Raw genomic sequence first — 23657 nt, 5'->3', positions numbered from 1 at the left:
GTCCAATTGTATGGATTTGCTTCCATTCCTGGACAATTAAAAATGTGTAGCTGATTGTCCACATTGCCTAGTTGTCCTGCTGCCAAAATGGGACAGCAACCAGTTTTGGAAGTGAGGAATGGATGACGTTGCTGTATACGCACCTCCCTCTGATCACAAATGTGACCTTTTGCCATATCTTCCTGCTGCTAGTTTGGTGTAATGGTTAGGATGCTGGTCTAGAAATCAAGAGACAATGAGTTTTAATCTTCTCTTAGGCATGGAACCTGGCTGGGTGACTTTCTCATATGAGAAGAACCTGTTGCCCAAAGCCCTCCTTTGTGCATTCCTTCAATTTCTAGGGGTCATCTGAACACCCCTTCAGTGTTATCAATTGGGGTTGAATAGCAGAAGATACCAAAAATGAATCCTGACAGATATCTCTATTAGGGAAATGCTTGCATGGAAATTAAATGTTCACATTTAGGGAGTGTGTTTGTGTGTGCGTGCACATATCCACTAAATTATGACAAACACTGGAAAGATATGTATATATTTGAATCAATCATGCAACTATAAAACCTTGACAATATCCTTATCACATTACGTTGGTGTTCAGTTGCTTTATGAAAATGAACTAACTTATTCATAGTCCACATAAGGATTAAATATCTATTTGCTATTTAATAAGCTTAAAGTGATCCTTAGAAAGGAGCCCAGGAGCTTTAGTTATCTTTATGTGCCCAAACATTCCAGCTGTTTTGTGTGTACATAAGTTGCTAAGTAGTCTTACTTGGATTCCTTTAGTGTGATGTCAGAGATGGAAAGTTCCACATCCATTGTTCAGAATTTATTGGGCAAACAATGAGGTTCAAAGACCATGCTACTTCTTACCTCATAGAAAGAGGTGATAAAGGAAAAATAAGGTGGTGAAGATGTCAAAAGTGTCTATTGATGGTAAAATCCCTGAAGATGACAAAAGGCCACAGTGGAATAATAAAATCCAATACCTTTTAAGCGGCATTGGATTTGCTGTAGGCTTTGGAAATGTATGGCGTTTTCCATACTTGTGCCAAACTTATGGAGGAGGTAAGAGAAAATTAGAGAATTAGATCTAAAACATGTCCACTTATTCTTCCACTGTGTTTACATGTGTCTTGCAAGCTTCTTCACTAAAAAGGCCAAATCCATCATTTTAGTCCAATGGATTATAATAATGTAATTGCAAATTTGTTTCTGAAGTTTTACAATCCTTTGTGAATCCTCCAAGATTATAAGGCATTGGAGACTAGTCAGTTAAGTATAAGAATGCAAGGTATAACTATCAAGAAGTGCCTAATTTCATGTTAGCTGAGGAGATATAGTGAATAAAAGAAAAGGTCTAGTTGTAACTTGTGTTCTTCTTCTCTGTCTTTCTACTCTTGGGTCTCAAGGCACAGTCTTTCTGCAAATGTCCAGCTGAACCACAGGTGAAGCATTGCTGGCTGGCTAGTGCTGTGGCCTCCTTTCCCTTCTTTTCCCTTGTTTTCTGGTATTGCAGCTTTCCAGAAGAGATGGGGGGGGGATCTTTCCTCTCTCTTCTCCCATTCAGCGAGTAAGCGCTGCGTAACATACGATGGGGTGAGGCCTGCTTCAGGCATAGCCTCCAGGGTACAAATCAGTGTGTCCCATGTTTCATTCAGTGAAGACAGGAGGATATAGGATTTTGTGAGAGGTGTAAATTCCATCCCTCTGTTCTGCAACTCAGCAAACAGCTGCTGAATATAATGCAGGTGCTGAGGAAGGCTATCTCCTTCTGCAAGGTAGGCTTTGTACAGCTTTTTCGTTAGGGTAACTTTACTCCCTGCTGTTGCCTTTACATATAAGTCTCTCAAAGCGTCCCAAAGTTGCTTTGCAGACTGCATACCTCACACGTGGACTAGCTGATTGTCCTCAACTCCCAGGATAATGGTGGCTCTAGCCCGCTCATCCTGTCTCAGCCATTCAGCACTGGGATTTTGCGGGGTTTACTCACCAATTGGCAGCCAAAGATTCTCTCTGCGAAGATACATCTCCATCTTCAGGGCCCAATTCAAATAGTTGGTCTCTGATAGGCGCTCCAGAGGCATCGCTGAGGGCTGGGAGGTAGCCATGGCTTCTTCCTTCTTTTGCAAGTCACCTCAGCTGGCTTCTTTGTCCTGTAGACCGGCAGTTGCTGGAAAATCTCCAGGTGGCTCCAAAGAAAATCTTCACAGGTCTTTGCTACCTGCCTTTAAATCGTGCATGAGGTGTGGAGCTGATCTCTCTTTTCTCTCTGGGTTTTACTGGACTTACTGGGCTGTTTACTGGGCACATAACCTGTTGGCAGATTGCTAGGAAAGCCTTTGGCCCAGGAGAGATCAGAAAAGTCACACACCAGGCATTTCTATAAAAATAATTTTATTTACAGAAAGCAAAACATATTTAAAGGCTTCTGCATTCTTACAAGGCTCTCACTGAGAGCTGCTAAAAACTCTCTACATGCCTACACAGAAGGGAAACAGAAACTAAACAAGCCCAGGCAAGTTCTTTCCCCCAGGTGCAAAAAATTAACATTCGAAAAGGGGACAGTTGAATTCAACCTTTTCACCCAGCCAAAATGATTAGTTACCATAGTAACCTTAATCTGTAATAGAAAACATTAACATATCTATATACCTATATACCTATACCACATCTATATCTATATCTATATCTATATCTATATCTATATCTATATCTATATCTATATCTATATCTATATCTATATCTATATCTATATCTGACGACACATGTCAGAGGAAACAATGTAACTATCTTCCAAATCACAACCAACTTTAAAGAATCTAAAAACTCTACCTCAAGGCCTGGGGGAAAACCTAGGTATTTAAGGATTGTGTGAAGGTGGGCAATGTGAGGCCTGTGCAGATCTCTGGGGGATGCTGTTCCAAAGAGCAGGTGCTGCTTCCTGAGTCCTACCAGATGACATTGTTTAGTCAACAGAACCTGAAGTAAGCCAACTTTGTTAGAAAATACAGGATAGGCAGACACTGTGGAAGATAAGCTGTCCCTCAGATAGATAGACCCTATGTCTTGTAGGGCTTTATAGGTAATTATCAGTACCTTGAATTGCACCTGGAAGCCCACTGACAACCAATAAAGCTCATGTAGCAGTGGTGTTACCTGAGCAGAGAGGCTTGTCTAACACTGTTCATGTCACCACGTTCTGGATCAGCAGTAGCTTCTGGATGGTCTTCCGTGACAGACTTATATAGAGTGTGTGGCAATAGTCTACCTGGGAGGTGACCAAGGCATGAATGATAATGAGTAGGTCCTCTCAGTCCAGGAACAGGTGCAAATGGTGGACAAGCTGAACTTGTGCAAAGGCTTTCCTGGCTATAACTGCCATCTGCTTCTGAGTCCAGACCCCCAGTGTGTGCACCAGTCCCAATGGGGGCAGTGCAACCACATTCAGGACCAAAAATGGAAAGTCCCCAGAACTGGGAGGACCAAGTACCCACAGCTACTCAGTCTTGCTAGGGATGAACTTGAGCCTGTTCCTCCCCATTAAGATCCCAATAGCTTCTGGGCACTGGGACCAGACCTTGACAGCCAGGGGTTGAGATAGGCAGCTGAGTATCATCAGCATACTGATACCTGGACCCTGAATGACATATGACATTTCCCAGCAGATGACACCTACTAGAACCAGCTTGGAGAAAGGAGAACCACCATGACACTATGCCCTTCACTCTCTGGCAGCCAGTTCAGAAGGATACCATGGTTGATTGTATCCAAAGCTGCTGGGCCAAGATAGGGCAGGATGGGACAGTTGCACAACCCCTTTGCCAGTTCTATCACAGGTCTTCCATGTGTGTCCAATGCTGTCTCAGTACTACATCCAGATCCAAAACTTGACTGAAACATGTCCAGATAATCCATTTCTTCCAGGGTCCTCTATAACTGCTCAACCACCTTCTCAATAACTCCTCCTCCCAAAAGAGGAAGTTGGAGACTGTACAAAAATAGTTTAGGATGGTTGGGGCCAGCAATGGTCTCTTAGGTAGGGGACACATCACCACCTCCTTCAAGGCTGGCAGAAGCAGTCCCTCTCTCAAAGGCATTACTGCAGGGACCCAACCACAAGTCACTTCCCAAGCAGTTCTCACAAGCCAGGAGGGACAATGATCTAATAGATAGGTGGTTAACAGCTGTGAGGATGCTGTCCACTTCCTCAGGACCATGCAAGACTGTGCCTTTGTCATCTAAGCCAGCCCAGCCCAGTTATAGCCCAACTCCAAGCAATCTCAATGACTGTGTCCACTAGATGTCTATAATATTCTTCACAGTGGATCAATTAATGGTCTGAAGGTTCATCCCTCCCCTACAAGGAGTGTGTCACCTGAAAAAGGGCTGCTGGTACTCTAACAGCAGATGTGATAAGAGCAGATAAATAATTACATTTTGCCACTTTTATTGTCACAATGTAATCCATAACATGGGCTCTTATACGTGCTTGGTCAGATTTGATTTTTATTTTCCTCCAACAGAGCTCTAGGTGTCTCCTCTGATTCTAAACCTCTTGGAGATCCTCAGAAGAGCAAGGAGTTCCTAGGATCAATGTATAATACGAGGCCACATAGGAGCAATCTGATCCAAAGCCATTATCACCCATCCATTTCTAGCAGAAATTAAGGCCTCAGACAAATAGTCCACCTGATCCTTGGGGAAAATCCCCAGGAGCCTCTGAAACTGCTCCAGATCCATCAGGCACCTGGGGCAGACTGACCTAATGAGTCCAACCTTCTGTGGGGTGGGTATGGAGTAACACTGGTAAGCTGAAAAGCAATCAGAGAGTGATCTGACCATCACAAAGAACTGATGGTGACTTCCACTTTCAGATCACATCACAACAGCCTTGAGACAAAAACCAGATCTAGTGTGTGACCTCCAGCATGGATCAGACCCCAATTTGGGACAAGTCCATGGTTGCCATGGTGTTCATGAACTCCTGAGCTGGCCCAGACGTAATACCTCAAAAAACAGCAAGGTTATCTGCACTCCCACAGTTCTGCTCTTATCTTTTAATATGTTTATGTGTCAGTAGTCTCAGCAGAGACTGTTATCATTATCATTATTATTCAGGAGTCTCCATTTCCCAAGTACTCTTATCTTCCCAGAAAGTAGCTTTTCAAATCTCTTAATGTTCCAGGCAGCATCTGTAGTAATAAAGGTCTCAACAGAAGAGTTTTTATGTGGTGCCTTATCTTCCAAGATGATTCTTTGGATAGTAGCAAACAACTCAGTTTCTCTCAATTCCTGCTAGAACTCATTTGACTTTGAAGTAGTATATAATGGAAACATCTTTGCTCTTTTTAAAAAAAATATATACCTGTCATGTCCTGTGCAATGCAACAGATATTTCAAAAAACTCTGTTGATCAAAAATAAGATTGAATAAAGTGTACATTCCAAAAATAACTTTCAAACTAACTTATGTTCTTTAGAGAAATAGATTTGTTTTTCTTCAACTGAGGTGTCATTGTCAAAATAACCTTAGAGCTATCCAGATGATTTTCTATAAATCTTTGCTTCCATTTAGTGGTGGTTTGGAATTCTGCAGATTTGATAGCCTATCCTAACTCTGTAACTTTTAAAAAGTTATATTCATTTCTGGAAATAGAAATGTTATTTTTTAATTCAGTGTGGTTTGTGGAAATCATTAAAGCATAACAGAGTTTTAAAGTGGATGCACTTCTAAAATAAAAAATAAGTGTTTAATAGCACTGGTAGGGCCACCAAAACTGGACTGCAGAAATTCAGATAATCACAAGAAGTAGCAAAGCTAGAATTTTCTGATTCTGGTCAATTGGATTTTTGCAGCCTAATTTAGCTCTAGTGCTGGAAGCTAGGACTAGAACTTTAGGTTTATATAAAAGTTAACAAATGTTCTCTAAAAAGGTCCTGTGTTATTTGCATAAAACCACTGATACCAGAGATGTAGAAAGTCTAGATTGAACAAAGAGAATTCTTGTTCATATATCCTTAAATCTATGTGAATTCCTTCTACAAACTGGTGTCCTGTAGGAAGATTATGAGAGAGAATATTTCTGATAGGAGTAGCATTATTTCTAGAATTAGAAAATGGATATATCGGCAGTCCAGAGCAACTGCAGAAATATATGAAAGACTAAGGAGCTCAGGAACCTCCAAAAACTCAGGACAACCACTGATGCTGCTGTGAGAAAAATGCTCACCTTAAATAAGAAACCAAATTGTTTGGAGACAGAGGCGACAAAGTATACTTTTATTGGCAGGCACAAACTACAGTGATCACTGGGGTTCTCACTAAAGAACTGCAGAAGATCCCTGAGCAAAGCACGGCTACAGCTTATATACATTTGGTTTGTTACACAATAGAAAGGAAGATAAAACCAGCATTGCAGATTATAATATGACCCTTGCACTGGAATGCTTTTGATAAACTTACTGGAATGACCTCTCTGTTACTTTTCAAACTAGTGGGTTCTATTCTTTTAGGTTATATCAGCCTGTACCATAAACAACGTTGTTTATTGTATCTGTATCCTTTCAAAGGGATGCGGTGGCACTGTGGGTTAAACCGCTGAGCTGCTGAGCTTGCTGATCAGAAGGTCGGCGGTTCAAATCCGCGTGACGGGGTGAGCTCCCGTTGCTAGTCCCAGCTCCTGCCAACCTAGCAGTTCGAAAACATGCAAATGTGAGTAGATTAATAGGTACTGCTTCGGTGGGCAGGTAACGGCGTTCCATGTAGTCACGCTGGCCACATGACCACGGAAGTGTCTACGGACAAACGCCGGCTCTTCGGCTTGAAACGGAGATGAGCACCGCCCCCTAGAGTCAGACACGACTGGACTTAATGTCAAGGGAAACCTTTACCTTTACCTTTACTATCCTTTCATACCATTCCACTCACACTCTGAAGGAAGGACAGCTGTCTGGTTTCTCTTCTCTGTCTCTATTCCAGGGTCACAACTCTGAATGACAAACTTTTTAATACTTAAGCTAACAGAATATATGATCTATATGGACTTTGAAGAAGCAGGATAGGAACAGTATTGATGCCTTTCTACTTTGGTGTAGGAAAAGACTCCTGAGAATACTGTGGACAGCCAAGAAAACAAACTGATTGATCATCGAACAAATCAACCCAGAGTTCTCTCTCGAGGCACAAATGACCAGGCTCAGATTATCCTATTTTGGACATATTATGCAAAGACCCAGCTCTCTGGAAAAGGGTCTAATGCTGGGAAAGGTGGAAGGAAAGAGAAGAAGAGGATGACCAGCAGCAGGGTGGACCTACTCAGTTACAATGGCGATGGGTGCACCCTTGGGAGACTGAAAGACCAGGTTAGGGTTAGATCATCATGGAGAAAATCTATGTAGTTGCTAGGAATCAAAAATAATTTGATGGCACATAATCAATCAATCCAATCAATTTCCAAGGCATAAAATGAAGATATGAATTAGACCTCCACAATGCACAGGCTCCCTAAGTACTGAGAACAACATAATGCCTTTAACAACTATGCATGCAGCTGTCTTTACAGCTCTAATTACCACATTCAGTGTATCACAGAGTCATCAAAGATCAAGAACAGGCATCCAGCTGTTGTGAGAGGTGGTGGGGTAATAAGAGAGAACCTCAGGAAACCTGATTTCGAATGTTCACTCAGCGGAGAAGTAAACTTACAGCAGTAACTGCTTTTCGACTCATCCATATTACAGGAAGAGGAAACTAAATGTATGCCACTCTAATTTTTTTGAATTTTAAATTGCAACTATAACAAACTTTATAGAGCCCAAGTCACAAAGAGTTTGGGCTGAAATGGGAAATACCTTTTCTGCTTGCTTTCTAAGGTAATAAGTAGCAGCGTGTGCTTGATTTTCTGTTAATCTCAATTCTATTCCAACTATACCTAGCATTCAGCATTTACTAGCGTTACTGAATAACCCACATATAACATTCCTCATTTGTGAACATTTGCTGCCTTCACTGTCCAACCTGGATTAGGTTTCCATGGGAATATTTTCACCATCTATCGTTACTGATTGATTTGGCTTTACCATCTGGATTGGATGGCTGAATGATTTCAGTGATTTTTTTTTCTGGTTAAAGGACTTTTCTATTTTTGCAAAAGAGAAAATGCTCATGTGTTTGTATGGTTTGAATCTTAACACACTGAAATCATTTTAAAGTGTGCACTATACTTTGTGCCCCTCTGTACCCCGAGAGAAACTCTGGAGAAAATTAGCAGCCTCCGTAATTGATTGTTGTTACCTCAAATTGATTATGCAGTTATATACTGTATAACACGCTATCACACAGATCAAGGGTAATAGCAATGGGGACCTAATGGAGTCTATTTCCACCTGTAAAGGGGTCCAGGAAGGATGCATACTTGCCCCCTTGCAGTTCAACTTTTACATTAATGCCATGGTTGACGTTTTTGCCAATCCAGAACTTCATCCTCCATCTTTTGCGAATCCCCCCATATCTTTTCTTTTATATGCAGATGATGCATCCATTCTTTTGTTATCAAAAGTTTGGCAACATGGGTATCTTAGAGCATAGGTGTCTTAGGTGTCTTAGCCTACTGTGATAGAGAATACCTCAAAATAAACCACTCAGAAGCAAAAGTCCTGGTATTTTAAGAAAAAGGTTCAACCCCTCAGCTAGATGGTCGATAAATGGAAGAACTATTGAGCAGGTGAAACTTTTCAAATATTTAAGTATCCACTTCTAACCTTCTATCTGTTGGGCAATCAACCAAGGAAACTAAAAGGGTACAAAGATCTTCTCTAGCAAATTACAAATTTGGCAAGCTGGCATGGGCATAATTTGGTCCCAGTTGCCATTAAGCTATTCCAGGCCAAACATTAGGGTATGTTGCTCTATGGTACTCAAGTGTGTGTCTATAAGAAGATCTCAATCTTCAACTCCATACAACTCTATACAAGCTAAATTTCTAAAAACAATAGCACACATCTCTCACTCAACCTCAAATGCTGTAATGTGATTTGAACTGGACTACAACTCTTTCAGGGCCTGTGCAAAACTATGTTGTGTAATGTCTTGAGCAATGCAAATCCTTTGGTTCATCTTACCCTGCATGATAGATTTGTATCCACCCTGTGAACGCAATTTGATTAAGATCTGATGTATTGTGATCTGTCAATACCAGCTTTTCCTACTTTTGGCCTCAATAAAACTTTAGCAGAATATAAACAGAAGTTCTGGGACTTAGATATTTAGTCAGATAGGGCCAAAAATTCCCATCTTTATTATGGTAAAACTGACCTCCTAAATTCTCCCTAGTTATTTTTTAAGATCACACATGCTCTGCATAGGAGGCCTTTTTCTCTATCCCAAATGGATTTACTACCCATCAGGACAACAGCTGGAAGACAGTTCAATCTTGCATATGAAAATTGTATTTGTATATGTTAAAATTCTGAGGGGGAATCTGTACCCCATGTTCTATTAAAGTGTCCACTTATGGACAGTAGTGATCAGAACTCATAACTCCAGTTATTAGAAAGTTTAATTCCACTTATGACAAGGAGATTACAGCTTTCCTTTTAAGTGACCAATTTTTAAATGTATCAAGGGTGGTGGAGAAAGTTTTATCTGTAGCTTTAGCTTATAGGAATTGGCTGGTGCCTTCCTCACAGCTTTAATTGTTTTTGCCTTTTATATAATTTATATATGTGTGTGGATTTTTTAAACTGTTGTAAATTGTTTTAATGTTTGCTGGGCTGTAAATCAATTAAATACTAATACTAACTACTAAAGCAGTAGGAAGTAAATGAATATAACCAAGAGCAACTTTCTTCTGGGATTTCATTCCTGATTATATAACTTGGCTAATTCTTTCTAACCGCAAGGGAAAACTACTCAGCAAATGCTGAATATAATAACTATATCTAACTCTAGCTGATTGTCCTGGTGGGTGGTGTGATTGCTAAATCAGTTAGACTAGGCTTCAGAGAACAAAGCTTACACTTGCCAACCAGACAATCAGCTTCTGTTCATGGAATTCACTTATATTCCAGTTGTGCTTTCTAATATGTCTTATACCTAAATGCAAGGCCTTATCTGTTTACAATATTTGTATTCGTATCAATTGCAAGTTCCAATCTGTCAGTATAATTGGGAGTCCTGATTCTGTTGTCCATAGTGTTGGCTGCTTCTTCCTGCTTTGTACATCCCAAACATTTGATAACAATCTTTCTGTAGTTTAGTCCAAATGATTTATTCAAACCTGTATAAAGTGAAATCTGGTCTAGAATCCTGTGAGATTTTAGTCATGACTTTCCCCGAGGTTAATCCAGAACCACTTGAACTCATTCGAGATAATTGCTTAATCTACCACTTCATAGTTCACCCTCTTATCATGGTTTTGTCAAATATTTTGTTCAAAGCAAGATGTACCCAAGGCATTCCTATGATTTATCCCACTAGTGATTCAAAAAAGAAAAATGTTGGTTGGTTTGGCATAGCGTATTCCTAAAAAAATCTGTGCTAGTTCTTACTAAGGTATACATTATTTTCTATATGCTTGCAGACAAGCTACTTTATAATTTATTCTATAATTTTAACATCAGAATAATTTGATCTGTTGTTTCTTAGAGCCAACTTCCTCTATCTCATAAATATGGGGATAGCATTTGCTTAGCTCCAGTATTCTAGCCCTTTATTTTTCTCCAGGATTTTTCATTGACAATGGCAGCATTAAGGTGAACACTCAGCAACCTGGAATATAATTGACCTAGCCCTAGTGAAGCCAATTTAGTGGCCTGCTAGAACCACTGAAATGGAGCAGAGCTTGTGATACAGCAAAGAAGCTGCACAGAAAAAGAATATTATCTAAAAATGGCTTCAATGAGTATGTCAGAGGAACAGGTTATTGATCTTATACACTTAGCCCTCCCAAGCATAAAGAATCACACACTTAGACAGATTAGGTTAAGATAAGCAAAAGAATTCTTACTGACTTTATTGTTGCTTCTGTTACACCCATCTTGGTGGAAAAAGTGAAGTTCCTTTGTTCTTCTTTTCTTTCTAAATACATAGTTTGCCCTAAACTCTCAGCCCTATAGCTGTCAAGAGCTGCGTGGAAGAAAGGGGCTGAATTCTTCATCAAGGCCCAAGCACATGGCCCTGATGAAGAGAGCAGCATCCATGCTGCCTGTTTGATTGGTAGAAGAAGGGGAAAGAGAGGGAGAGGAAGTGGGAGTGGCAACAAACAGCTTCCTCAGAGTTGCATTGTGGAACAACTCAATTTACATGCTAATTCACATGCTAATGAGGCATGCTGGATTTGCCAGGACTTCCAACACCTAAACTGTCAATTTTTAAAAATAACTAATCATTACTATGGGATGCTGTTCGCTCTTTAAGTGATTTGGTCTTGTCCAAGAATGAATAACTATCCAAGGGGAAAAAAAACCCAGTAAAAGTAATATCTGCTTATTAACTTTAATGTTATCCTTAGTATTACATATTTTTCTAGCAGGAAGCAATCTACAACTCCACCATTCCCCCCATTTAGAAACCTACATAGGTATCAAAGCATAGGGCTCATAGATATCATACTGTATAGCAGAAGCACTTTCCAATGTAAGTAACTCACTACTTGAAAAAAGAAATATGTACTTTCAAGTCTATCTTGATTCTTAGCGACAATTTCAAGTTCCTGCAGTTTTCTTCATAAGATTTTTGGAAGTACCTTGCAATGTCCTTCTTCCTGGGGCTGAGGGAGAGTGACTGGCTGAAAGTCACCCAGCTGCTTTGTGCCTAAGGGCAGACCAGAAATCATGGTCTGCCAGTTTCTAGCCTGGTTCCTTTAACCACTATAGCAAACTAGCTACTGTATTACTATATTGCTAATAGGTAGCCATTCAGCCTCTACATAAAAACCTTTTGAACCAATATGTTTAGTTCTTGAATACCATTATAATTTCTGTAATATGAATCCGCTGGCTCAGCTCAGAAACTGTAAATCTTCCATCTATGGGATAACTCTTCAAATATTACACAACACCGTCACATTGCCTTTTTACTATTTATTTTATTTCTGTTTCTCCTGATATCACTTGATTTCTAGGCCCCTTGTCACCTACTGTTGTCCCTTAGGCACATTCCAGTTTGTAGATACATTTCTTAAATTGCAGCACTCAGAACTTGGCTCCATGAAGTGCTACCATTACTTCTCATACTATTATAAAGGTAAAGGTTTCCCTTGACGTAAAGTCCAGTCGTGTCCGACTCTAGGGGGCGGTGCTCATCTCCGTTTCTAAGCCTTAGAGCTGGCGTTGTCCATAGGACACTTCTGGGTCATGTGGCCAGCATGACGACACGGAACGCCGTTACCTTCCCACCGAAGCGGTACCTATTAATCTACTCACATTTGCATGTTTTCGAACTGCTAGGTGAGCAGGAGCTGGGACTAGCAACGGGAGCTCACCCCGCCGCGCGGTTTCGAACCGCCGACCTTCCGATCAGCAGCTCAGCGGTTTAACCCGCAGCGCCACCACGTCCCTTTCTCATACTATACTTGTGTTGATATGGTGTGGAATTGCAGTAGCCTTTTGATTTCTTTTGTTTGTTTAGTCAGTGTTATGAAGCAATGATTTTTAGCCCCAAATGAATAAGGGGATGTTATATTATATACATATAACATGTATACTATGTTATATTCATTTGGGGCTAAAAATCATTGCTTCACATTGTCATCATCAATATGGGATGCAATATACTAACGCTGACTAAACAAACAAAAGAAATTAAAAGGCTACTGCAATTCCACACCATATCAGTGAGGGCAATGCTTGGACATAATGTGGCCCCCAGTCAGCCTGGAATGGAGATTGTTGAATTCCCTTGAGGTGGAAAGGAGGTGGTTAACATTGCTGCCTCTGATTCAAAAGTTCCTGTAGAGCTCTGTCTCTGAGCTCCCACTTGGGAAGGGGCAGCTCCAAGTGCCAGAGTGGAGGAAAAAAAATTGGGGGAAGGATGGGGAAGGAGGCTAAGTATGGGATTCAAAGGCTGCCATGCAGTATCCTTAGATTAGAGGCTGTCTTGCAAACAGCCTGTCCTCCAGTCACAACCTTTGGAGGAATGGGGAGAACATCAGGGGGGCTAAAGAGAGACACTTGGTTACCATGGTTGTTACCACAGAGAATCCTCTTGTGGCAGTCAGGGTTCAGCACATGCCCGTAACTTCTCTTGCCAACGACTAAGACCCGTTGATTTTCTTCAGGACTTAATTCTCATCCCCACTGTCATTTCTCCAAAGAGAAATGCTACTAATTCTTGACCAGAGACCACCAACTTCTCCCTAGAATTACAGTTCCCAAGACCCTAGTTGAGAACCTCAAGATTGCACCTGGGGATTTCTTTGGCCCAGTTTCTAACAGATGAACTAAGTCCAGATGAGACTGTTGCTCCTTCATTTGTTTTACTGTACATCTAACATACAGCCTCGTGTGGCGCAGAGTGGTAGGTGGCAGTACTGCAACTGAAACTCTCTCCACAACCTGAGTTCAATCCCTGGGAAGCTGGATTCTCTCTCAGGTAGCCGGCTCAGGTCGACTCAGCCTTCCATCCTTCTAAGGTTGGTGAAATGAGTACCCAGCTTGCTGGGGAAGGTGACGACTGGGGGAGGCAATGGCAAACCACCCCACTATAGTCTGCCAAGAAAACGTCATGAAAGTGGCGTCCCCCCAAAGGGTCAGACATGACTCGTGCTTGCACAGGGGACCTTTCACCTTTTTTTTCACATCTAACATAGGCATTGATGAAAAGCTGCTGCTATGCTAGTAATAAAACAGTATCAGCTTCACCTTCATATTCATCACCACCATCACCACAAATTGATTTCATCAGTAATCAGAACAATAAAAAAGTTGGTCAGCAAAATTTCATTTCAATAATATAGCATAATAAAAACCAATTTAAAACTGAATGTAAAATTATACTGACATAACATATAACCCATTTTTTGTTACAGCAGATCTAATTCTGTAGTCATTTGTTTGTGTGCTTTAATATCACGTTATATGTGATGTTAGGCTTACTACCTAATAAGGGAAAAGCAAAATAGAGCTTAACTGATTATCCTAGCATATGTTCCACCAAAGTAGAGATGAGAGATTGATACTATATTATATACTATATGCTATATGCTATATACTACACTGTACTGTATACTAACCTTGAAATTATGAGCAGTGCAATAAAACGTTAATAAGAGAGTAAAAGTAGACAAGGCTATTGCTTAACTGTGTTTGGCTGTTCTTCTTCTAGGTGCATTCTTGATTCCATATGTCATTGCACTAGTGTTTGAAGGAATCCCAATATTTCATCTTGAAATAGCTGTTGGGCAGCTCTTGAAGAAAGGCAGCATTGGAGTCTGGAATCATATTTCACCCTTCCTGGGAGGAATTGGTAGGTTATGACTCATTGTAAGCATTGCACGTTCCTGAAAATGCTTGGGCTTCACGCATGGAAAGAAGAGATTTTATCATACAAATTCCTTACAATAACAATCTCAAATGTTTGAGTGCCAATGGATTTTGAAGTGGAAACACTGAAAATCAAGAGGGTAATTTTTATATACACAGGGACTTCATAAATACTCAGAAATATAACACTGTGCAAATTAAAAGAAAAAGAACATTTAACTTGCTTACCCATTCATAAAAACGGCTGCTTTATGAAGTCCTGTGGCTTTCAAAGTGATGGCATTCAGAAGACTGAAAAGTAATTTCACATTTTTCAGCAAATATAGGAGCCAATACTTAGTTATCATTCAACATTTGCAGTTCCTTAATTTTTTCAATTCTGCATCCTAACAAAATTAAAATAGCACATTAGAGGAAAAGAGTTACAAAATGAGAATGATGTCACAATTGTATATTAGGAAAAATGATTGGCAGAATTTATGAACAAGTTGGACATGAAAATATATATATTAGCAGCAATATGCACCAAAACATATTTACTTACGTTACTAAATTAATGCACTTGAAGGGACACTTGAAAAAAGTTCTCAGGTTCAAAAGCCAAACTTAACATACTTGAAAAAAGTAAGAAAACAGTTGAAGCAGAAATTTACAGATCGGTCCTTGCCTTGTTGGGAGTATACTGGATTGTATTGCTACAGTCTTCCTCTCTTGAAGTGTTCAGAAGACGGTGGAGCATCAACTCACCTATACAAGTCCACTGTCCATTCCTAATACCTGAACATTCCTTGCTTGATAGCTACCAAAGACCAATTTACATGCAGTATTCTCAGATATTGCTTGCTACGTTTGATTTTTACACATTTGATAAGCACCCTCCGATGAACAGTATAAGCTGCTCCCAAATGGTTGTGTTTGAGATGATGTGAAAAGTTCTATCTGTGATACTGTAATGTAGTATCCATGTAGTTCACTCTGAAAAGCAAATCATGACCCTCTTGGCATCTTTTTATTTTCCCAACATTTAGAAAACCATTGCAGTATTGCTAAAACTTCACTGTTGTACTATTCTTATTACTGTGATTTTATACAATATTAATTGCTGTTATTCTTGCTGCTCTTAATTTTTAAAATCTTGCTTGTTGTTTGATTGTCTACTGTCATACTTTTTCTACTTTTAATAAAATATTTTGATGGATTTCTGTGCCAGCCAGGGATCTTCAGTTATTGGGTGGCTTTGAAGCTTAATCTATCACTCATCAAGCAGAAACAGTGTATGATGACCTAAGCTAGGTTGCGTGTACTGGGCCCATTAACAGCATTAAGTTTGCCTTGAAATCAAGTGAGGATAAATTATCTGTGCTCTGCCACTCCTGCAAATCTTTCCTTAATTCTGTACTTGTCAAATGATAAGATACATTTACAAATGGGTCCTACTTGCCAGATTCCCATGTCGGCCGTACCTGACCATGGCAGATCACAGCCAACTTCTCAATAACATCCATGATGAGACTTCTTAAAAGCAGTAACATTCTGACAAAAGCTAGAATCACAGGAAGTTTGCAACTGCTTTCACTTGAATAGTAAATTTGCAAGTTAAGTTCATATAAAAATATTATATTACAGTTCTAAAGCTGTTTGCTGGGAACAAAAGTTTTCATTGTGTGAGTCAAACTTTTGCAATATGCCTGAATGAATTCCCAACACTGTTGGTGCTGCTGTTGATGTCCTTCTGTATATGCTTGCTTGTTCCATAGGTTATGCTTGCATGATGGTATCGTTCATAATCAGCATCTATTATAATATGATACTTGCCTGGGTGATGTGGTACCTGGGAAACTCTTTCCGAGATCCCTTGCCTTGGAGTATCTGTCCACAAGACACCAGCAAACCAGGTGTGTGTTTTCTTTATATTTTAATTGCTTTCATTCACTAGCAGCTGCAACATTTTACATGTATCCTTGACCCCAACACCATAACTTGCCAGATTTGATGGGGTCCTGCGCTGGTCCTCTCTTGTGTTGTATTGCCCCACTCCAAAATGAATACAAAGAAATTCTTACCTGAGTGTATAAGAGAAAATGCATAACTATGAGGGGGAAGTGGTGTTGGGGAGCAGACTGTGGCTTAGAAGTGTGAAAAAGATGGGGGAGAAGAATGACTCCTGCTTCTTTCTTTCACACTGCTGTACCAACAGTTTGTGTCCAGTGTGTGATTAGCTTAATCAAGTGTATTTAACCTTGCCTAACATATGTAATTGTCCATTACAAAGTTTGCTGACCCTGTAGTATTAAAGATCTTGGCACCTAGCATGGAACACTGATTAATGTGATCAGCAATATTTCCTTGGTGCCTGTTGGGCTCCATGTCCCACTCGATTTAAAAATTAAATTAAATTAAATGAGAAAACAGCAAAGCTAGCAAACAGCAGCAAAAAGCTCCCAGCACCTTCCCATTACCCCAAATGCTTTTAGATCCATGTCAGGCTCTGCATGAGACCCAATAAAAACACAGACGCTAGAGTAGACTTTAGGTTCTGGTTTTATTTGGGAATAGAATGCATGCCCTTAGAAAGCTGAGAGTGAGGGGAGCGCGCCGGAACAGGATTTAAATAGCCCGCGCCGGTCAGCGCTCCACCCCCCCTCACCCCAGGTGCGCCCGAGTCCCAACAGTTCGTCCTTGCCAGGTGAGAGGTCGTCCAGCCCCCTGCGCCCCGGGCATCGCCTCAATCACCTTCCTGTGTGGTGATGATCCATTGCCGGGCGATCAGGCTTCTAATTCCTCGAAAGCCCAAGTGCACCCTTCCGAACCTCACCTGTTCGGTTGTTATTCAATTTCTTGTCAGTTACCTTTTATTGTTGCTTCCTGGGTTGCCGGCCTCGGTCGTTACATTGTTTCTTTAGACCCATTACTGCTTTTTGTGTTTCTCTATTGCCCTTGCCTTATAAGCCAGGGACCCATATTCTTGTATTGTCATGCGAGCTGTTGCGATGTCACAAACATTGCAACGGCGATCATGACAATCCATCATAAACCACAGAGATTATTTTTGAGTCAGAATGGTGGGTACCCACCATCTAGTATTTTGTTTGGAACTGAGCCTGACTTCCCAGAAAAAAAAATAAAAGCAGAGGTGTTTTCAGGGAAGGTCAAAAAGGTCAAGATGGCTGTGCAATCAAAGCCCTAGTCCTTTTTGGTGTGCATTGTGATGTACATAAAAAGGGTCAGGACTTTAATCGCATGGTTGCAGCTGCCCTCTTGACTTTTTATACCTCCCCTGAGGACACTCCTGGATCAAAGTAGTAAATCAAGGTGGTAGGTAGGTATTGTTGGGAGAGGGAAACTAGAGGGAGGCAGCATTTGATAATTGGTCTTTTGCCAAATTGGTGTTTTGTGACCCCTTCATGGCAGCTGTCTGTTAAGAATATGACAAGTGACATGTTCTTGAAATCTGGCAAGTGTGTCCACTTCCCTGAAAAGGTTAAGGACTCCTAATGCCCACTTTCCTCTCAACTGAGGCCTCAAGTCCTCAACAAGTGTCATTAGGAGAAAAATGGTAAAAAGTTTTAAGTCTCTGGTAGGCCAAGACTTCAGTTTTCCTTTCTGCTCTATCACAATGGACTTTAAATGGTTCATTCTCTGTACTCTTTATGGATGGCTCCTGCCTTTGTTGCATCAAGCAGTGTACTTTGGACATGGAAAAGATGCAGATCAGAGCAGTAAAGCCTGTGCCCATATAGAAATTGAGCAGCCTTAGACACGCCTTATAGCTTCAACACAATCCTAGAGCAGAAACAGAAGTAGGGACATGGTTATTTCAATGTGCCTCACAGAGCAGAATGAACTATTTTTGCCCCTACTTTTCTTTTCAGGCACATATTATGTCTCCCAAGCCCTAAAAGGATAGTTTTCATACAGATCCAGCCAAAGAGGACATGTCCCAAATGATTTCTTTAGGCTGACTTCTTTATATTCACACTTAGGAGAGAGAACTTTTACAGCCCCATCTAAGAAAGCTTTAAATTCCAATTTGATCCAAAATTAAAGTGGATAGCACCCCCTGCAAGCATGTGACATGTAACAAGGGCATCAGTTGCATACATCTTCCCTGCGTACCTACTCAGAAATAAGCAAAGGCATCAACCGGAAAAAAATGGCTGTTTTGCATTCCAGCTCAGATGTGAGTCTCCTAGTTAAGTGTACCTTATTCCCTGGTATAATGCATAAGATTACAGCTTCTCTACAGATAATTAAGCTATACATTTGCCACATAAGTAATACAGCAGTAGATGTGTTCTTTTTTTTCTCCTGGTGTATACTACAGTAAGTCACCTATGGAAGCACGTTTTATGAGTAGAGGTTTGAGATAAACTGCTGTTTGCACAGGTCAATTTTCTGTATGCCTTTTCAGCTGTGAATGCAAGTTAGCTTATTTCCAGATCAAAAGAAAGCAAGAATGCAACCTTGAACAAAACTGAACAGTTTGCATGGAAAACAATAGCATTGATTGCTTCTGCAATTTTGCAGCAACTTCTAAAGGAAGGCAAACATTCCTTCATTTCCACTGCTCTCTTTTTGTCCATTTATATATAATCTATAAACAAAATATCAGGAAAATCTATTAAAAATTTGAGCCTCATTGCATGTAAAGATAATTAGTTAGTTAGCAACCATCCAGTCTGCTTTGTTTCCTAAGGTCTATATGGACAATGTTCACTTACCTGTTCTCAGTAAGAACTCATAGCACTTCTAAGGATATTCCAGTAAGATGTTTGATCCTATCCATCCACCTTATCCATTGTCTTCTATTTCCCTCAACCTTGCCAAGTCTAATAATTTTTTAGTCCATCATCCATTTGTATGGCACACTCAAAGTACATGAGTTCTGCTTCCTGATCATATTGTTCTGAGAACAGTCAGCCTTCATTTGATCTAGGACTAGCTGATTTGTTCCTCTTGCAGCCCATGGTACTCTGGTGCTCTTAGCAACCATCACCAAATCCATAATTTGAAGGTGTCTATCTTCTTTACCACATTCTTTCTCCATGTCCAGCTTTCACAGCCATACATTACCCTTAGAAAGACCATGGCTTTAACTATTCTGATCTTGGCTGTCATTGAAAAGTCCTTCTCCTTCATAATCTTGTTTAAATTTGTTATTCCCTTCCTCCCTAGGATTAATCTCCTCCAACACACTGTCCATCTATATCTATTATTCTTGAGTCCAAGAAAACAAAACCTCACTTCTTTGGCATCATAAATTCACTAAGAAACTGCCTTTCTTCTTTTTAATCTTTAACATTAACCTTGATTTTTCTCTTTTCATTTTTTACTTTCATGATGATCTTGGCACACTCATGAATCTTTATTCTGATCTCTGGTGCCCTTGTTCAAGCAAATAATAAACTTTTAGATGCTAATAAAATAGCCAGACATAAATTACAGATGGGAGGCAATTGGCTAAGGTGGTTCATTTCCTGTAATGATGCCAGTGATAAAATGGGTGATCCAGTGATGCCACTGATAAATGTGTATCAAATGCTCATGCACCAAAGAAGCTGGTTAGAATGGGGGAAAAAAGAAGAAACAAGACAAAGAGTGCCTGTCAGCCCTTCATGGTAGACCAGACTTGGAAACCAAAGCTACTTTTATTATAGAGTTACAATACAGAATTTTGCAAGTCTGAAAGTGCCTCCCCCCTCCCTGCCTTTATCTACAAGAGACCTAGGGATGGTCAAGTCTGAGATGTTCTCTCAAACTACATCTCTGCTCTGAACTCAGAATTCTCTTATCTGACTGTTGTGTTTATTGCACCTCTTCCTCCTGTTCCTCCAGACCATTCTCACATCCCATTATGGTGCCTGTTTGGGGTCTGAGGTTTGCCACAGGACCACTGAGAAAAACATGTTTGTCCCAAGAAATATGTGATGGTAGTTGGGAAGTTTGGGAAAGGAGTACAGCAGGGCTGTATACTCTCACCCTACCTATTCAACTTGTATGCAGAACACATCATGCGACAAGCTGGGCTTGAGGAATCGAAGGCTGGAGTTAAAATCACTGGAGGAAACATTAACAGTCTCAGATATGCAGATGATACCACTTTGATGGCTGAAAGCGAAGAGGAACTGAGGAGCCTTATGATGAAGGTGAAAGAAGAAAGTGCAAAAGCTGGCTTGCAGCTAAACCTCAAAAAAACCAAGATTATGGCAACCAGCTTGATTGATAACTGGCAAATAGAGGGAGAAAACGTAGAGGCAGTGAAAGACTTTGTATTTCTAGGTGCGATGATTACTGCAGATGCTGACTGCAGTCAGGAAATCAGAAGATGCTTAATCCTTGGGAGAAGAGCAATGACAAATCTCGATAAAATAGTCAAGAGCAGAGACCTCACACTGACAACAAAGGTCCGCATAGTTAAAGCAAAGGATACCAAGATGTGTTCCCCGTAGTAACATATGGCTGTGAGAGCTGGACCATAAGGAAGGCTGAGAGAAGGAAGATAGATGCTTTGGAACTGTGGTGTTGGAGGAAAATTCTGAGAGTGCCTTGGACTGCAAGAAGATCAAACCAGTCCATCCTCCAGGAAATCAAGCCAGACTGCTCACTTGAGGGAATGATATTAAAGGCCAAACTGAAATACTTTGGCCACATAATGAGAAGACAGGACACCCTGGAGAAGATGCTGATCCTGGGGAGAGTGGAGGGCAAAAGGAAGGGGGGCCGACCAAGGGCAAGGTGGATGGATGACATTCTAGAGGTGACAGACTCGTCCCTGGGGGAGTTGGGGGTGTTGACAACCAACAGGAAGCTCTGGCGTGGGCTGGTCCATGAAGTCATGAAGAGTCGGAAGCAACTAAATGAATAAACAACAACAACAGTTGGGAAGTTACGATAACATGCAGCTCAAAAATCCTTTTTTAAAAACTCCAGTTCCAATAATAAAAAGTGAACTGCACTGTCGAAAAGCATTGTTGGAGAGAGATTCTGCTTAGCACAATGCCTAACAACAGTGTACAACACATTACGAATTCAAACCATCTGAATTGAAACAATTGCACATTATTAAAAATGGTCTCTTTTGACCATTTTGGAAGTGTTTGGAGCATGAAACTGTTTTGAGCATGGTGCACTTCCAAAACGATAGAAACAGCCTGTTGTAAATGTGAAAGTTTTTTTTTTCCAACCTGAACTGGGGCATTCTGAATTCAAAACAGTCAGACTCAAATGTTTTACACCCCACTAATTCTAATATTCATTCGCATTAATTATTTGTTGCTGTTTGTATGCATGCTGTTTATAATTAATATGTGACTAATATATATGTGGTATACTAACTAACCATATAACGAATATGTAAGGAATTTAGTGCTTTTAACTTGGAGGGGGCGTTCAAAAATAGGGAATATTATCTTCTGCCTGCACTGAAGAAACTCTACTAAGCTCTCCCTCTTTGAATTAATGAAACAATGTGAATGATTAGTACCTCTTTGAGTCTAACTTTATTGTGTCTCTTATTTTAGAGCTCATCGAAGAATGTCGTAAAAGCTCTAAATCCACTTACTTTTGGTATAGACAGACGCTGAACATCAGCACAGGCATCACACAGACTGGCCCTTTTCTTTGGTGGTTAATTTTATGTTTGGCCTTTTCCTGGATCATTGTTTACCTTTGTACAATTCGAGGAATTGAATCGACTGGGAAGGTGAGAGGTGTCTTCTTCCTGAATGGTTTTTAACTAACCAGTCTAGCCTACAAACATGGCACTTGGTTTACTGTCTGTCCAATATTAACCGATCCTGACCCTGCTTAGGCTCCCCTCTCAGACAAGGTCAGCCAAGTGCTCCAATCCATCCACTGCAACCTCCCAGTGGTTATATACTGGGATGCACCTTTGGAGTGTCTGATTTCCCCATGGAAGGGTGGACAACATGTATTCCCCCAGCCTTTCATTTATTGTGTCCCCAGAACCTTATCATTTTGCTGTTAAAATTCAGTGGCAAAATAGCCAGATTTTAGCAGCTTGATTTGTGTGTTGGGAGGAATTCGGCCCACAGGGTGATTAACATGGCTGGGCCTCTGTGGGAACATTAACTAGGACCTCTCTAGTGATGATCTGCTTGAATTATTTTCTTCTGCTTTTTCCCACTTTGCAGATAATTTATGTTACAGCCACTTTTCCATATGTTATTTTAACTGTATTCCTTATTTATGGACTGACTCTCCCAGGAGCTATTCAAGGACTGATACATCTCTTCACTCCTGATGCAAGTATATTCCACTGATTCTTGAATTTCCAGCTGTTATTAAGAGATAATTATAGTTTTACTGAGCCTGATCTAGACTTCTGGTCCTCTAACAGTTATTTTTATTTATTTTATTTATTTTCTATCCCGCCTTCATTATTTTTATAAATAACTCAAGGGGGGCAACATAGCTAATAATCCTAACAATAATCTTAATAATCCTATTTTTCCTACAACAACCACCCTGTGAGGTGAGTTGGGCTGAGAGAGAGTGACTGGCCCAAGGTCACCCAGCCGGCTTTCATGCCTAAGGTGGGACTAGAACTCTCAGTATCTTGGTTTTTAGCTTGTTGCCTTAACCACTAGACCAAACTGGCATTTACAAACAGTTGCATTATGTTTCAGAAAGGAGTAATTCATAACAAGCATTTTTACCAATTGAAGGTGCCAGAAGCCATGCATAGGGGTCGTGTGTGGTGGGAAGTGTGTGTGTGTGTGTGTGGGGGGGATTACTCAGAAATTAACACAGGCATGGAGCTCTTTTTATGTGATCCTCTGTATCTCAGCCATCATTTGTAAGTGCTGAAGTATGTAATCAAACTTGTAGATATTGCGCCTATTAATATCTTATTTTGAGAAACTGGGAATCTATTAGTGTTAATAACATTGACTGAAGGTTGGCTAGGAACGGGTGGAAAGTAGCACTTAACAGCAAGAGCAACTAATTGGCAACTGGGAAGAACCAGTGACCCTTCAGATATTGCTGAACTCAAGACCTCATCAATCCCCACTGGTATGATCAGTCATTAGAAATAACAGGAACTATAGTTCAACAACCTTTGAAGGACAATAGTTTTTATGCTCCTGCATCAGATTTTGGATAACTCCAAGAATTGCCAGTAAGGCTTCTGGATTTGTTGTTCCTGTTTTT

General features: G+C 40.4%; 1 protein-coding gene across 1 annotated transcript in view; it reads left to right on the top strand.

Moving 5' to 3' along the window:
• Positions 1-914: 914 nt before the first annotated feature.
• LOC134494682 (sodium-dependent neutral amino acid transporter B(0)AT3-like) overlaps positions 915-23657 on the top strand; it is a 39468-nt gene continuing 16725 nt past the window's right edge. The window contains exons 1-5 of the mRNA XM_063299931.1: positions 915-1068; positions 14326-14466; positions 16241-16378; positions 22004-22185; positions 22637-22747. Of these exons, the coding sequence (XP_063156001.1) occupies positions 915-1068; positions 14326-14466; positions 16241-16378; positions 22004-22185; positions 22637-22747 (726 nt within the window). The remainder of the gene's footprint in view (positions 1069-14325; positions 14467-16240; positions 16379-22003; positions 22186-22636; positions 22748-23657) is intronic.

The sequence above is a fragment of the Candoia aspera genome, chromosome 3 (assembly GCF_035149785.1).
Source record: "Candoia aspera isolate rCanAsp1 chromosome 3, rCanAsp1.hap2, whole genome shotgun sequence".
Lineage (NCBI taxonomy): Eukaryota > Metazoa > Chordata > Lepidosauria > Squamata > Boidae > Candoia > Candoia aspera.
Note: the sequence above shows the minus strand (reverse complement) of the source record. Positions and strands in the feature narration are given on the sequence as shown.